Raw genomic sequence first — 14,630 nt, forward strand, 5'->3', positions numbered from 1 at the left:
ATGTAAAGTGACGTTGGTAGCAACCACTAGTTTTGCGGTGGCGACAGGACAGCCGAAGGGAAGTGGTCCATATTCCTTCTTGATGGGAGGAAGCTGTGGTTCGCGCTTATTGTCGCCATACTTGGCGACAACGACGAGGTATCCTACTCCTGAATCGACGGGCATGCGGCTTCTTGAAGCGGCGATACGGTAGTACGCGTCGGCCATTTGCCCAAAGATATTGTCGTGCGAGCGGTATCTCTTGTGTAGCCGCGTGACGTAGATGATGTAGTCTCCGACCTTCTCTTCTAGGATGTAAGAGATACAGGCGCTAGCGGCCATTATCTTGTTTCCAAACATAAGACGTAATCGTATTACGTTGCCGGGCTGCAGGAGGTTGGTAGCAAATGGAGGACCGTCGAGTAGGAAGAAGATTCGTGGGCCATGTAGCCACGGGTTGAGTGCTACGAACTGCAAACATAGAGGAGGTGTGCGAAGGAAAAGGTCGGCTGCCTCGATAGGCTGGTAGGGAGAAGCTCTGGGCGGGCGTGTTTGGTATTCTGGTACGAATTTGACAGTAGTAGTGATATGGACCTCGATGTGGTTGACCTTTTTGGGGCGCTGCGGAAACAGAACCCTGATGTACTGAGGGAGTGACGACCTCTCGGCCTGTGCGAGAAGCGGAGTGGTCTCGTTATCGGCTAGCGGAGTGCGTTCGGGTAGGTGAGGATCGACAGCGAAGGGCTTCACCCATCTTGTTAGACTACGCCATATATGTTTGGCAATTGCTTTAAACGCCTGCATGCTGACTAGGTAGTTGGTGAGTACGGTGGGGGTTGCCTGTTCCTGAACGCGTGTTATGGGCATGGCGTCTACGCGTCACGACTTTCTGATCACGTGATCACAGTATGTTGTGAATTTGGGTGTTTTGGCTATGTCCGAGCACCAAACAGATTTGGTGCGCGACAACGCGCCTAAAGGTTCTAGGATTTGTAGTGACTCAGGCTATGACTCGACTGTGACTCACAAGGAACATTGTAGAATAGTATAGAACGTTATGGTAAGTACTGGAAGGTTCTAGTACAGTACTTGTATAGTAGTATATAAGACGCTAGCTGAAGTCGATGGACTTCAGCTCGTCCATCTGTTATACACGCCCTTAGCGCTATGACGATTGACGGTTCGGTTACGGCCTCTCAGAACTAAGACTAAGACACCGCACCCTAAACACCACCACCACCACGCTCGACCTAGTGCGTCTAGAGTCCGAACTCTCACGCCTAAGTCACACGACACAGCCTAGACTACAACGACAGACTTTACGCCAAGTCTAACAACCACGATGGTTCGGTACCCGCCTAAGGTACCACGATCTAGGGGTTCTTACATTACTGATGATAGATTCATCTCCGACTTTTCCATTGTTCTGCTTAGTACTTATACCGGCTTGTCTGTACCATATTGCTCATTTCCAATATCGACTAGGCTTTCCCCTTTGCTCCTAAGCGGACCTCGAGTGTGTAGCGACCCTTTGGGTCAAGTCCGCCTCTGCCCCGCTTTCCTCCGACTTTGCTCCGACTTTGCTCCGATGTCAGCATACCACTCTTCTCGATATTGTCTCTGAATCACATCCACCCGACTCTGTGTTGTGGTCTGGGCAGTACGCCCCTGCTTGTTGGACTTAGGTCCACTTGTCCCAGACCCGTTCAGCTTCGGTATCGTTCATCTCCGCTTTTCCCGTGCATCGGACCTCCACATTTCCGATATTTTTGCCCCGCAGTTTCGTCCCTGACAGATGTCAACGTTGTGGTCATGATCGTGGAGTCCGGCACTGGTGGACAGTGTTGGCAAACCGTGCTCTAACCTGGTGGCGCAAAACAAGGCGCAGGTTCAGTGTATGCCAGTACAGGAGAGGCCGGTAAAAGCTTGCAAGAACTGTAAATCGGGATACCACTGTCACTGTGTGAAATTGGCATTAGGTGGCTGCAGAGCGATAACGCTAAGGGCCTGTTCGGTAGCAGGTGCAATCAGCGCTGAATGCCATTCAGCGCTGAAAAGATGATAATCCCGCAGTGCCACATGCACACGTTACATGCGTGGGAGTCACACACCACCAGCCGGTGTTGCACAACGATGGTATTCATACCGTTTTGCGAATGATGTTTTGCTAAAACTCCAAGAACAATTGGCTGAGTAGTCTACTTCAGCAACTAGATATGATACTGTATTTTTTTCCGGAGTTTAAACTTCTGTGTTGGGATAATCTCGGTGTTATTACCAGAAAAAGATATTCCGCTAGAAGATACCAGTGCTTCAGTGCTCAGAAAAATATTGATAAAATACAGAGACAGAGCCTACATTTTTCCAAGTATATACTATGGGAGTTTAGAGCATGTAGATCTAATGGAATCAGAATGCAGTCAGAAACTGACAGCCAAACGGCGCAACATGGCGCGGCACAGTATGTGACTGACGGTGACGGTCACCAGGGGTCACATTGCGATTATCATCTTTTCAGCGCTGAATGGCATTCAGCGCTGATTGCACCTGCTACCGAACAGGCCCTAAAGCCTCCACGCGCGAGCTCCTACAATACGTGGTCCAATGCTAGGCTATCGAATGAGGAAACCTACTCACACCTTCTTACCACTCAAGGTTCAAGGAGAAGCGCTCCAGCTCACAGTGCAAGCACGGAAGAGCGGTATTGTAATTGGTAATGCACGCTAACCAGCCGTTTTGCTTTCCCTCTTGAGCGAGGCAGCAAACATACCGAATATAATTCATTGGCCATTTCATCATTGGACGAACGCTCTCATAGCTCGCGACGCTCTGACAGTAGGTACGTTTGAAGTATACATACCATCGACGAGGGCCATTTCCCGTCATGCTGGCATCGCTTTCCGGGACATCTTCTCTTTCTCTTGCTTGGGCTGGTTCGGCGCCCTCGGCTTCCACGAATCCGATGTCTCCCAGTCATCCGAGTTTGGCGGCGGCAGCGCCAAGTTGAGCGTCTCCCCCTTGCTCCTCTGCGGAGTGGCAGCTGGAACGTCGGGTAGTCTGGGAGGGCTAGACGCGGTCGCATTGGCTGCTGCGGGAAGCTCCTTCATCCCCCCCTTTGCACGGGCCGAGCTGGCGGATCCATCTCGCAGCGACATACTCTGCATGGAGTGCGGCAGATGTCTACGTGGGAAAGCGTGAGATACGGCATCAATGAAGACGAGGATCAACCAGCTTACTCAATATTCGCTCGCCTCTCACGAGCGAACTCTCCGCACGACTCTCTGAACTTGCTGAGGAGACCCCCAAGATCATTGTAAAACTGCATCGTTATAATGCATCGGAACCCGCCAGGTTTCAAATACACAAGCGGACGAACCTTCAGACCCTCCTCCAAGTTCCGCATGATCTCCTTATACTTGTGGTACGCGAGTCCGAGCGATTGTAGCCCGCGTTCGCGCTCCTTCACGGACGGGTCATCGACCCTGGACAACAAGAACACCTCATTCTTGCGCTGAAACACGTAACAACATCATTCAGCGCCATTCTACGCTTGTCAAACCTTCCTCTCACCTTTAACACCTCCAGCATCTCGCCCTGCTCGCGCGCCTGCCCAGTCAGGTCCTCCGCAAACCTCTCAAACTTGCGCATCTCCTCCTCCAACACGTCCTCAAACATTGCCGGCCGCACCTCCGCCCACCTCTCAATGTTTGCCGCCGCCCTCAATATGCGCGGCCGGATATCATCCATCTCCACGGCCACCTTCGTCCGCCTCACGATCGCCGCCCTATCCCGCCGCAGATCATCGAGCGACTCAAGCAACACGCGCACCTCGCGCGCCGCCGCCCGCGTTCCGCGACCGTCCCCAACTGCCGCTCCCGTCGACGACGGCACATACGCCTCTAGCTCAGCCTACCCGCCGCCACGCCACAAACACCGTCAGCGCCAGGCGGCATATTGACGAAAGCATGCATGTCTTACGTCGTCCCATGTAAGCCGCCTCACGGCATCCTCCCACTCCTCCCACTTCCTCCTCACCTCCGCGTCCGAATCCGCCGCCTTGACCAGCACCGCACGATACCTCGCTTCCTTGCCCACGAGCGGCGCGTTCGCCTCGTACGACGTCGGCCAAGGCGGCTCGCCAGCGTAATCTTTCCTCGCTTCTTCGTCATCCTCGGCTTCCTGATCGAGGACCTCCATCGCCTGAACAACCGGCTCATGAGGGGAATATCCGACAATGAGAGATAAGCGAAAAGCGCCCACCTCGTCGAGTATCTTCTCGTTCTGCCGCGCGAGCCGCCGCACGTCTACGATCATCGCCTCCACCCGCGCAGGCCCGTCATCCTGCCTCACCTCATCCACCTGCGCGAGCAAGCTAGGCGGCAGCCCGACCGGCCTGTCGAGCGCGTCAAGCGTTGCCGGCAAATTCAGTGCGAGCAGCGTACTGCCAACCTCGTTGGTCAATTGTCGTGTTCGGAACAACAACGATTGGTAGAACGTACCTGTCCGCGACGCGATCGAGTTCTTCCGCCTTCTGCAGCACCTCCTCCTCAACCCAGTCATCCCGCCTATGCTGATATATATCTGCAACGACAAGCATCATCGCCACGTCAGACAATTGCCGACGCCTCTCGCGAAGATGACACGCACTGAGAGCCTCCTTCGCGCCCCACGCCAGAAGCTCCCCAAGCACAACCCGCCCCTCACCGACCGCCTTCTTTGGATCCTGCAGTAGAGGTGGAACGATCGGCTGCACGATCGAAGCCGGAGCGGGCGCCGGAAGCGCGGACATGTCCGGCACATCATTGTGATAGATGTAGTCGTTGTCTCGTTCGGCGAGCGGGAGCTCCTTTGTCAGTTTGTCGAGGAGCGACTGCGTATATACAGACAGCCGTCAGCCCACAATCTTCCGGATTCGTGTTAGCACAAGAACGGCAAAACAACCTTAGCATCATTGAATACAGCACTGGCCACGCCACCGCGTCGGGCAGTATCATACGCCGCTTGAGCTGTGGCCTTTGCGAAACGCAGGCGGGCGACCTGCTCGCCGAACCTATAGGCGATCCCTCTCGTGAGCACCTGACCAATCGCCCAGTCGGAACCGAGGCGCACCGCGACCGGTTTGCGTCATCTTGGCCCTTGCGATACTGCGCCGCCGCCTCGAAGTGCGCGCGTTTCGCGTCAAGATACGCCAACCAGTTCTGTCCACCGCACCGAGCACGTTACCATCCGATATCAGGACGAACAAGGGATTTGACAGACATACGGATGGGAATGCGCTTTGCACCTCGAAAGACGCGTTCCGAAGGGCAGACGCCGCGGATCCATAGAACGAGGATACCTGCGCGCCGGCGGGGTTAGACCGGGATTAAAGCATAGTACCACATAGTCGACTACTCGCCGCCATTGCCAGCCTGGCGATCAACGCATCCTTGTAGTTCGAATCTAACACATATATTAACACATCTGACCAACAAGAGCGAGAACAATTGGTAGGGGCGTACCGGTAGTCGCTCGTTGCCAGCTGCACTCCTGTGCCTGGGCGAGCATTAGCCACCGCATGCTCTCCACGGACGCATTTGCCAAGTCGATCGGCTGGTCTTCGCCCGGCACGAATGATTCCTGAAGCTTGGGTAGCGCAGCGTTAGCCAGATACTCCAGCGTGCCTGCTGCGTTCTAAGCTCAGTCAGCACGGCGTGGCGGAGCGCGTGGAGGCACAACGGCACCTGGTAGAGCGCACTGGCGCGCCGGATTCCGTCCCCACTCGTACGATCCTCGCGTGTGGCGAGCTGGGAGTAGAGAGCGGCGAGATTGAACACGACGGCGGCGCGCTCGAGGAGGAGATTGTTGAGCGCGAGCGGGACCATGTCAGGCTTCGCGAAGGCGCTGGCGTAGTGGACCTCGAGTCCGATCTGCAGAAAGAGCATAGCTGAGTCCGGTATGCATGTCGTCGTGAGTACAATGAGGGTGCATACGGCAGGAGGTAGCTTCGTGAGGATGAACACGAGTTGAGCATGGTACCTGCAAGAACACACGAGCATGGTCAATCCGAGCCCCTTTCATGAATGGAACGACGACAACTTACTGTATATAGGGGTCGACCTTGTCTATATGAACAGTTCCCGGCATCGCCTGCGCGCGCAACGTCTCCCATCGCTCAACATCCCACTGGAACGCGTCCGGGTGCGTCTCCGGGTGGTTCGCGGCGATGTACGCGCGCACGGCGGCGCGCAGCTCGAGGGGCCACGTTTTCTTGAACGGGATCGCGAGTTGGTTGGACATCATGATACGTCGATGGTCATAGATTTGAACGTGCTGTGTTGGTACATGAATGGATTGTGAACGCAGAAAAGCTATTCAAGCCGCACGTAGTGGGCCGGAGATCGCCGCGAGCTACATTCGACTCTCATATTACGTACAATCATGCATCAACCCATACTCTGCTACAACCCATGCTTCTAGGTTTTCATCTCGGGCATGGGTTTATGGGAGAGGGTCATGAGAGAGTCGACTGTACTCTACATAATAACGTCGACGTGGCGTCACCTTTCTACTAACACCAGCTCCTTCGCTGAATCTTTGTGGAACCGCTGAGCATCTTTCTGGGACCTTCATCGGAGGGCGTGCGAGAATGGAAACAATGTGAGCGTTTGGCTGTACATTTATTCAGCTGAAATCAATCGATCTGACGATGCGCGATCCTCAATCTGCTTCAGCCATGCTCATCCCGCTTGTAATTCGTGCTCTTGTCTGCCGAAGGACCTGGAATACATACTCGTCGTGCTTTCAGACGAAGACAGACAGAAGATGGAAGCGCTTCAGCTAGCCCTTCTGAACCTGTGTCAAGAGACTGTTCCTCAGCGCGCGAAGACTGGTCATTGCGTGTCCTGTTCTTGCCCCTCGGTAGGTTCCGCAGTCACCGTCAAAGATTACTCTCGTCGTATCTGAAACGCACACGGCTGGGAAGCTGCACTCGACCAAGACGCAGATACAGACGATTCGTAATAAGATGTTCTCGCTTCGCGTTGCGTATAACACGGAGTGTCCCGTCAATCGCGTCCCGGTGGAAGTGCTGGCGGGAATCTTCGTGCGCAACCTGCCTTTTGAGAACGAATACTTCGGCCGCGATTACATCCAAATCCCCGATTCAACTCACATATTGGCATTAACGCAGGTCTGCAGCTTTTGGCGCCAAGTCGCGCTAGGCACCCCGGCTCTATGCTCTGTCCTGTCAGTCTCGGGGATGCCCGAGCTCGCCCTGACGCAGGCCAGCCGGCTTTCAACCCAACCTTTGCGGGTTTTCTGCTCGGGTTGGCCTCCTGCTAATTATGCGGGCTCCTCGACGGTACTCTCCCAAGTGATTTCCGAGAACCCCGACCGTATTGCAGGACTGTGGATCCCCAAGATCGTCACGCACGATATACGTTGACCGCACTGACTGCGCTGCCGGACACAGCCCCTGCCATGAAGAGCATGTCAATCGACGTACCATATATAGCGAACAGCGAACAGGAACAACTTGCGATGATGAATACCCGTCTCCTCGAACTGCGTACGCCGATGCTTGAACATCTCCGCCTGTCCAACATCTCACTCCCGGTCTTGTGGGCATCCCAGCTCATACGCTCCGCGAATTTACGTCTCCTGTCCATCTTGCTCACTGATCCGGTGGACATCACTCAGGCGCCTTCCCTCACGGACATTGTGGGCGTGCTCGGAACCCTCACATCGCTAGAAAACTTGTCGATGGATGGTTGGCTGGCTCCGAGCAGCCCACCAGCGCTTCTGCCCAAGAAGGCCACCATGCCGCGCTTGCGTGAGCTCAATCTAAGCGGGTTTCCCAAAGGTTGCATCAACATCCTCGGAAATCTAGACTTCGCCCGGCCGCTCTCGTTGCTCCTAGTGTACATCTTTCTCGACCATGACGACGACGATCTCCACGCAGAGGAAATATTGCGGATACTCGAGTCCCATGGCGAGCTGCCACCGGAGGTGGCATCGAACATCTGTGGGGATGATGGATATGTAGAGGTGGCATACGGACGACTGCTGCCTCGGGGCCAATACTCGTACCGACGTCCGATCACGCTGGTTTTCCCGGGTGACATCGAGACCAGTCGAACTGAGACGGTTCTACCTGTGCTCCCTCGATCGAACACAACGGCGCTAGCGCTGGACGGAACTTGCCCGATAGATTGGGGTTGGCACCATAACCTGCGGGAGGTTCTCCGACAGTGGTCTACGTTACGCGAAGTCTGCGTCACGCACACAGAAATTGCCGGTTCGTTCTTTAGAGCACTCGAAACCGCAGAGGAGGACAGGCAGGACCGATCTCGATGAATTCTGCCTAACCTGGCTTCGTTGGAAGTGTCGGAGGCCCATGGTGACGAAGACGTGATGGATGAACTCCTAGAGCGCCCATGGTTTGAGATTTGCCGGGATGAAGTGGAGATGCGCAGCCAGGTCAAGGCGGAGGACGGGTCTCCCGTCTTGCGGTCGCTGACATTCAGGCAGTGTGACGAGATCCCAAGCGAGGTATTGGATGCACTGAGGGAGGCGGTGCCAAGGATGCGGGTGACGAACGAGCAGGCGTCCGCAGCTTGAATAGTAAACGACAATTCTGGTACGTAGCCTTGTCTGCAGGTTGACCAATTCTCCCGCTGATAAGGTAGGGCTCATTCATATATAGCCACTATCACGCGCTCAGACCTGTCACGCTATGGAGACTTTTGGCGGGGGAACGGAGATGGAGCGTTACATTGGCTCACTACTCGTTTGTCCGACTACTTTTCCCAAAAATTTTCTATACAAAAGATAGATGCAGACTGTGCGCAGATATTGTATAGAAAATTTTCTTAATGCGCTTCTCTCACGCCTCGCTGTAAGGGTTCGAGGTTCGCGGTTCTGAGCTGAAGTGAGGAACGAACGTAAGCGCAAGAACTTAGTCTATGCGCGCGCGGGCGTTGCGGTGGCGGTGCAAGTTCTTCCTCGCCATCCGCACCGTCCGCTACCGAGTCCAGCATACGGCGAGCTCGAAAAGGGCCGCCGTAACTCGAATTTGCACAACAAAGAACAGCACCAACATTCCTTAGGGATCAATACAGAGAACTTTCCCTTAAACCCCCCCCCGGTGCTAGCATCATGCCACGTATTGACGCTAACCCGCATGAACAGGTCGCGCCCAATTTTGCAGGGGCAGCCTTCACAGCCTGCAGGCGGTCCATGAGCAACCAGGATGGCCTGACGGACGAGCAAGCAGCGCAAGCCCTTTTAGACGCCTGGACCAACGACATCAATCAAGAAAAGGCGGCGTGGGATCGTCAGGTCGAAGAGGACCGGGAAGCCGCGCGGCTTGCAGAGAAAGAGAGGTTGGAGCGCGAAGCAGCGGAGAAAGCCGAAGAGGAGAAGGAGGCCGCAAAGAGTCGGCCCAAGGTCCCAATTCACATCAAGGACCGCATGGTCGGCCACGAGTCCGCCCCATCAACCGACAACAAGGCCCTCAAGAAACTCCGAGCCTACAAGTACATCGAGTTGTGGTTCTTCGGAGCCGAGGGGCGGCGCAGAGCCACGGAGGACGCACTATCGAGCGGAGATGACGCCCTGTATCTGGCCCGGGACGGCGACGGGGTAGCGCTGCGACAGGCCGCACCCAGCCGAATAGCGAAGCACTGCATTCCGGACCGAGAGCTCACGTGGAGAGAGTTCTCTATCGCGAAGACAGGGCTCCTCGAGGACATGGCCCGGGTCGGATGGCCGAAAGCAATAGTGCAAGACTTCGTTGACTTCTTCTTCGCAATCGACAACCATCCGAGCCGCTTCGAGGGTCCGCACGGAGACCCATGCCTTCTCCTCTATCAGGAGGAGGTTCGGAAGCTCTGGCACCTCGACTACGAGCGCAATCCCGCAGAAATCTTCAACCCAGCGATCTTCAACAACGAGCAGTTGCAGCGGATAACGCGGAAATATCTGAACGTGCAAGCCAGCGAAGCTAACTACGCGTGCGTCATAAGTTCCTGTGACTGTGAACACCCGCGCTGACTTTTCCTTTGCTCATCCCCTATCCGCCTGTCAACCGCGATCGGTACCTCAACCGCGCACGAACGACGAACGACGTCACTACGTCTTATCGCAACTCCCACCGGAACGCGATCACTATCGCGCCGGCGGCCCGCATGCCCTCAATCTGCACCCGCGATCACTATCGCGTCCGCGTGGACATCCTCCCGCACGCCCACGGGCCGGGGCACGCATTCATCACGTTCGCACCCGATTGTGCACCGGGACGCCTCATCCCCACCCGCTACGCACTCGCGGCGCCGCTCAGCATGCGGAGAGCCGCACCAGCAGCCCCAGGGGGACCAGAGCGACACGAGAGAAGACGCTCCGCAAGGTCGGCCGCCCCGTACGCGCGCAGCGAAGGAGATCGCAACGGGCGCGAGAGGGAACATCTCGGTAGATCGCAGTCTTTTCGCCAGGGCACCAGCGCCAGCGCCCACGCGCCGTGTGCCCTCTGCCTCGGGCGGCATCCCCACGAGGTCCGATTGTGCAGATCCCGGACCCTCTGGGATGGAAAGACGAAAGCGTACGCCGCACGGGACACCAGAGGACAACTGGTCGACCCGAGCGGCAGAGTTCTCTGCATCGATTTTCAAGTCCGCGGATGCAAGCGCGACTCGCACGTCGAGGCCTACCGCCACACCTGCTCGGGGTGCGGCAAAGGCAGTCACGGCGCTCGAGACTGCCATCTCGCAGAGAGCCAGTAAGGCACTCACGCCGCTGCGAGCCGACGCCTGGCATCGCCTGCTCGCACGCAGCGACCTCTTGTACAAATACCCCGGTCTCCCTAGATCCATTCAACACGGTTTTGACGCGGGCATTCGCCCGCCTACCTCTACTTTCATTCCGGCTAATAGCGCGTCCATTGACGAGCATCGCGAAGATTTCGAAGGCATCATTCAGAAGGAGTTCGAGAAAGGTCGTTACCTCGGCCCCTACTCAAAGCGCGACGTCGAAGAGGCGCTGGGGCCGTTCCAGACGTCACCGCTCTCCATCATACCAAAACCGCACAATCCAGCCAAGTTTCGGCTTATCCAAAACCTTTCCTTTCCGCACCACCCGTGAGAGGGCGTTTCCTCGGTTAACTCCGTCATCGACGCCACGTTGTATCCCTGCACATGGGGCACTTTTGCCACCGTGGCCCTGTCATTGGCGCGGCTCCCGCCCGGCTCGCAGATCGCGAGCCGCGACGTGGCGGAAGCCTATCGCACCATACCAATCAAGCCCGAACAGTGGCCGGGCCTCGTGGTGCGAATTGGCGCAGGAGACGCGTTCGCGGTGGATACCTGCGACTGCTTCGGTTTGCGGTCAGGTTGCGGGATATTCGGCGCAGCGGCAGACGCCTTCGCAGACCTCGCAAGAGAGGGCGGCATGGGCCCGGTTTCGAAGTGGGTGGACGACTTCATCTTCGCGCGAGTTAAATGCAGTTTCCTGGAAGAATACAACTGCAGGCGCCGGGGCTGGAAGCGCAGCATCGATCAGCACGGCGGCACGCGCCAAGACCGGAGCCGACTTTGGTATGGCGGGGCAGAGCTTCCGGACGGCCGCGTCGAGGAGTTTGACGACGACATGGCCTTCCCGCTGCGTGACCTGTCGCAGACCTCCGAACGCTCGCAGGCGGACACAGAATTCTGCTACGCGATGTGCGACGTCGATCGCCTCTCCGAAGAGCTCGGTTGGCCGTGGGGCGCGGACAAAGACCACCAGTTTGCGGAGATCGCGCCGTTCACAGGTTTCGAGTGGGACCTTCGATCCCGCACGGTCGCCCTGGGCAAAGGGAAGCAGGCCAAGTATGTTTGCGCCATCCAGGAGTGGAACGCGCAGCGAACGCACACGCTGGACGACACGCAGAAGCTCTTCGGTAAGCTCCTGCACGCATCCCTGGTGGTCCCTGAAGGAAGAGCTTACCTCACCGAGCTGGAAACCATGCTCGGTGTCTTCGGTGATCGTCCTTTCCAGCCGCATACCCCTCCCAAGGGCACAATGGCCGCTCTCGAGTGGTGGATGGTCACCTTACAGCGAGCCGAACTCAGGCGGCCCATTCCCGGGCCCGTCGAGCTGTTCGACTCCGGAGGCTACTCCGATGCGAGCTCCAGAGTGGGCATCGGAGTGGTGGTCAGGGGCCGTTGGAGGGCTTGGAGGCTCCTCCCAGGCTGGGACGCAGGCGGCAGGGAGATCGGATGGGCCGAAGCCGTCGGCTTCGAGCTACTCATCCGGATCATCAACATCTTACACGACGCGGAGGCCAAGCACATCAAGGTTTACGGAGACAACCGAGGCGTTGTCGAAGGTTGGTGGAACGGGCGAAGCCGTAACCACCACGTCAACGGAGTCTTCAAGCGCATACACGCTGAAGCCGTCGCGGCAGGGCATACATTTCACACAAGATATGTCACCAGTGCCAGCAACCCCGCCGACGCGCCCTCGCGAGGAGTCTACCCGCCGCAAAGCTTGCTACTCCCTCCCGTACCCCTACCCGAGGCCCTCGCGGGACTCCTTATCGACAGCCTGGAGCCACTCACCCAATGCGAGCACAAGGCCAGAAGTGAGGGCCGAGCGCACGAACCTCGGCCGAAAGAGCAGAGCGGCGGCGAAGCCTTACGAAACTCGATTGCGCAGGCTGATCTCGAACAGCGCAACGAGCAATTCGCTCGCGCCAACTTCGGCGGGTGGTAGGCGCGAAGCGGGAGCGGTGCTCCCGCAAGTTAACCGTCGTCTCGCGTGCCCGGCCGGCCAGCGGCTTTTGCTATGGACACCAGCGGGAGGCCGAACGACCTTCGGACCCGATGGGCAGCCGTCGGGATTGGACCAGCGCGACCTCGACCGGGTGCGCAAAGTGATGGCTCAAGCGCTAGCCCCGTCAACCGCAGAGACGTACGGCGCGGGGCTAGTCGCATTTCATGCTTTCTGCGACGAGCGCCAGATAGCCGAAGAGCAGCGGACGCCCGCGTCCGCGACACTAATGCTCGCCTTTCTCGCAGCTTTGGCCGGCCTATACGCGGGATCCACGGTCGCGAATTACTTCTACGGCGTACGGGCTTGGCACCTCATTCACGGCGTCACCTGGAACATGGACGACGCGGCCATGCAGTCCATGCTGAAGGCGACAGTCAAGCTCACGCCGGCTGCCTCGAAACGCAAGAAACGAGAGCCATATACCGAGGACATCATTCGCGCGATACGGCAACAGCTCGCCCTCGACCAGGGTTTCGACGCCGCGGTCTACGCCTGTCTTACGGTTGCGTTCTACGCCGCGGTCTACGCCTGTCTTACGGTTGCGTTCTACGCCTGCGCACGGGTCGGCGAGCTCACCGTGCGCAACCGCAGCAGTTTCGAACCCGGTATCCACGCCAAGCGCACTGACCTTGGGCTTGCCGAGGATCGGAATGGGCTGCGGCAGCAGACTTTACAGCTGCCGCGAACCAAGTGCGCCGTCGGCGGGGAGCAAATCCACTGGGGGCAGCAGGATGGGATCACGGACCCTGTCGCCGCCCTCGCGAATCACCTCCGCATCAACAGCGTGGGTGACAACGAACACATATTCGCGTACACGGCACGAAACGGGGAAGTATGGCCGCTGACACGCAAGGCCTTTCTCGACCGCATCCGGGCCGCCACCAGAGCTGCGGGTAGAGCGCCGCTCCAAGGGCACGGCATTCGAATCGGCGGGACCCTCGAATACCTGTTGAGAGGCGTCCCGTTCGAGGTTGTCAAGACCAAGGGGCGTTGGGGAAGCGAAGCCTTCCTGGGGTACCTCCGGAAGCACGCGGAAATCCTCGCCCCCTACATGCAGGCGCGGCCACGGCTGCAAGCGGAGTTCATCCGGTACGCCATGCCTCCGGTCCGTTGAGGTGAGCACCACTCCTATCCGGCGGGGTTCGCCTGCGCGACGCGTCGCGTTGCTCCTACCACGTTGGGTATCGCGGCTCACACACCCCGCACAGATTCCCGGACTGGAACGCCCCCTTCGGGGGCATTCGCCCGTTTCTCACCAACTTACAGACAATCTAATCAGTCTAGTACCACGCGGCTCTAGCTTAATTGTATATGCCAATTTAAGTTCTCTGTTCTCTGACCCTGGGAAACACGCAACAACAAGACGGCATAGATCGCGGTTCTGAGCTGAAGTGAGGAACGAACGTAAGCGCAAGAACTTAGTCTATGCGCGCGCGGGCGTTGCGGTGGCGGTGCAAGTTCTTCCTCGCCATCCGCACCGTCCGCTACCGAGTCCAGCATACGGCAAGCTCGAAAAGGGCCGCCGTAACTCGAATTTGCCACCCGCCCACCCAGCTTCAGCGCGATGCACTGTGCACAACAGCTCAGCCAGCGCAGACAGCGATCGCCAAGCAACTCACAGGGTCACGTGTGACGATAGCACGGACACGCGTGGCAGAACAAGGAGCAGCCGGAACAGGAAACCGGAAGCCGCAAGTAGCGGCATATCAAGCGCCAATAATAGGTGAGGCCGGGAAGGTCCGAGCACGTGCAGATGGCCCCAGTCAGCTTCGAGCCGGGGGAGGGGTGCGACGGCGGAGGAGGCTGCCGCCGCCGGGGCCGCATCAGGAAGAGCCGGAAGGGGATAAAGAGCCCGTAGAGGG

At 57.6% G+C, this 14,630-nt stretch overlaps 5 protein-coding genes across 5 annotated transcripts; 3 read left to right on the forward strand and 2 right to left on the reverse strand.

Annotated features, from left to right (window-relative positions):
- Window positions 1-12: 12 nt before the first annotated feature.
- PUNSTDRAFT_137997 (uncharacterized protein) lies at window positions 13-846 on the reverse strand (the record flags this gene model as incomplete). The annotated part of the gene is made up of 1 exon (XM_007387659.1): window positions 13-846. A coding segment is annotated over one exon (834 nt), but the record flags the coding sequence as incomplete, so codon positions are not given.
- Window positions 847-2,678: 1,832 nt separating this feature from the next.
- PUNSTDRAFT_107617 (BRO1-domain-containing protein) lies at window positions 2,679-6,258 on the reverse strand (the record flags this gene model as incomplete). The annotated part of the gene is made up of 16 exons (XM_007387660.1): window positions 2,679-3,159; window positions 3,216-3,298; window positions 3,356-3,490; window positions 3,550-3,888; window positions 3,958-4,179; window positions 4,240-4,420; window positions 4,479-4,560; window positions 4,627-4,849; window positions 4,921-5,029; window positions 5,089-5,177; window positions 5,243-5,317; window positions 5,378-5,421; window positions 5,481-5,652; window positions 5,703-5,888; window positions 5,952-5,997; window positions 6,062-6,258. The coding sequence occupies 16 exons, from the start codon at window positions 6,256-6,258 to the stop codon at window positions 2,862-2,864; spliced, it is 2,481 nt and encodes an 826-aa protein (XP_007387722.1). The 3' UTR covers window positions 2,679-2,861.
- A 727-nt stretch (window positions 6,259-6,985) lies between these two features.
- On the forward strand, window positions 6,986-8,580 carry PUNSTDRAFT_137999 (uncharacterized protein; the record flags this gene model as incomplete). The annotated part of the gene is made up of 3 exons (XM_007387661.1): window positions 6,986-7,355; window positions 7,433-8,257; window positions 8,345-8,580. The coding sequence occupies 3 exons, from the start codon at window positions 6,986-6,988 to the stop codon at window positions 8,578-8,580; spliced, it is 1,431 nt and encodes a 476-aa protein (XP_007387723.1).
- A 537-nt stretch (window positions 8,581-9,117) lies between these two features.
- Window positions 9,118-10,014, forward strand: PUNSTDRAFT_75385 (uncharacterized protein; the record flags this gene model as incomplete). Its single annotated transcript, XM_007387662.1, has 1 exon — window positions 9,118-10,014. The coding sequence occupies one exon, from the start codon at window positions 9,118-9,120 to the stop codon at window positions 10,012-10,014; it is 897 nt and encodes a 298-aa protein (XP_007387724.1).
- Window positions 10,015-12,871: 2,857 nt separating this feature from the next.
- PUNSTDRAFT_138002 (uncharacterized protein) lies at window positions 12,872-13,882 on the forward strand (the record flags this gene model as incomplete). The annotated part of the gene is made up of 1 exon (XM_007387663.1): window positions 12,872-13,882. One exon carries the CDS (start codon window positions 12,872-12,874, stop codon window positions 13,880-13,882), a length of 1,011 nt encoding a protein of 336 aa, XP_007387725.1.
- Between the last annotated feature and the right edge of the window lie 748 nt (window positions 13,883-14,630).

Source organism: Punctularia strigosozonata (assembly GCF_000264995.1).
Source record: "Punctularia strigosozonata HHB-11173 SS5 unplaced genomic scaffold PUNSTscaffold_15, whole genome shotgun sequence".
Classification (NCBI taxonomy): Eukaryota; Fungi; Basidiomycota; class Agaricomycetes; order Corticiales; family Punctulariaceae; genus Punctularia; species Punctularia strigosozonata.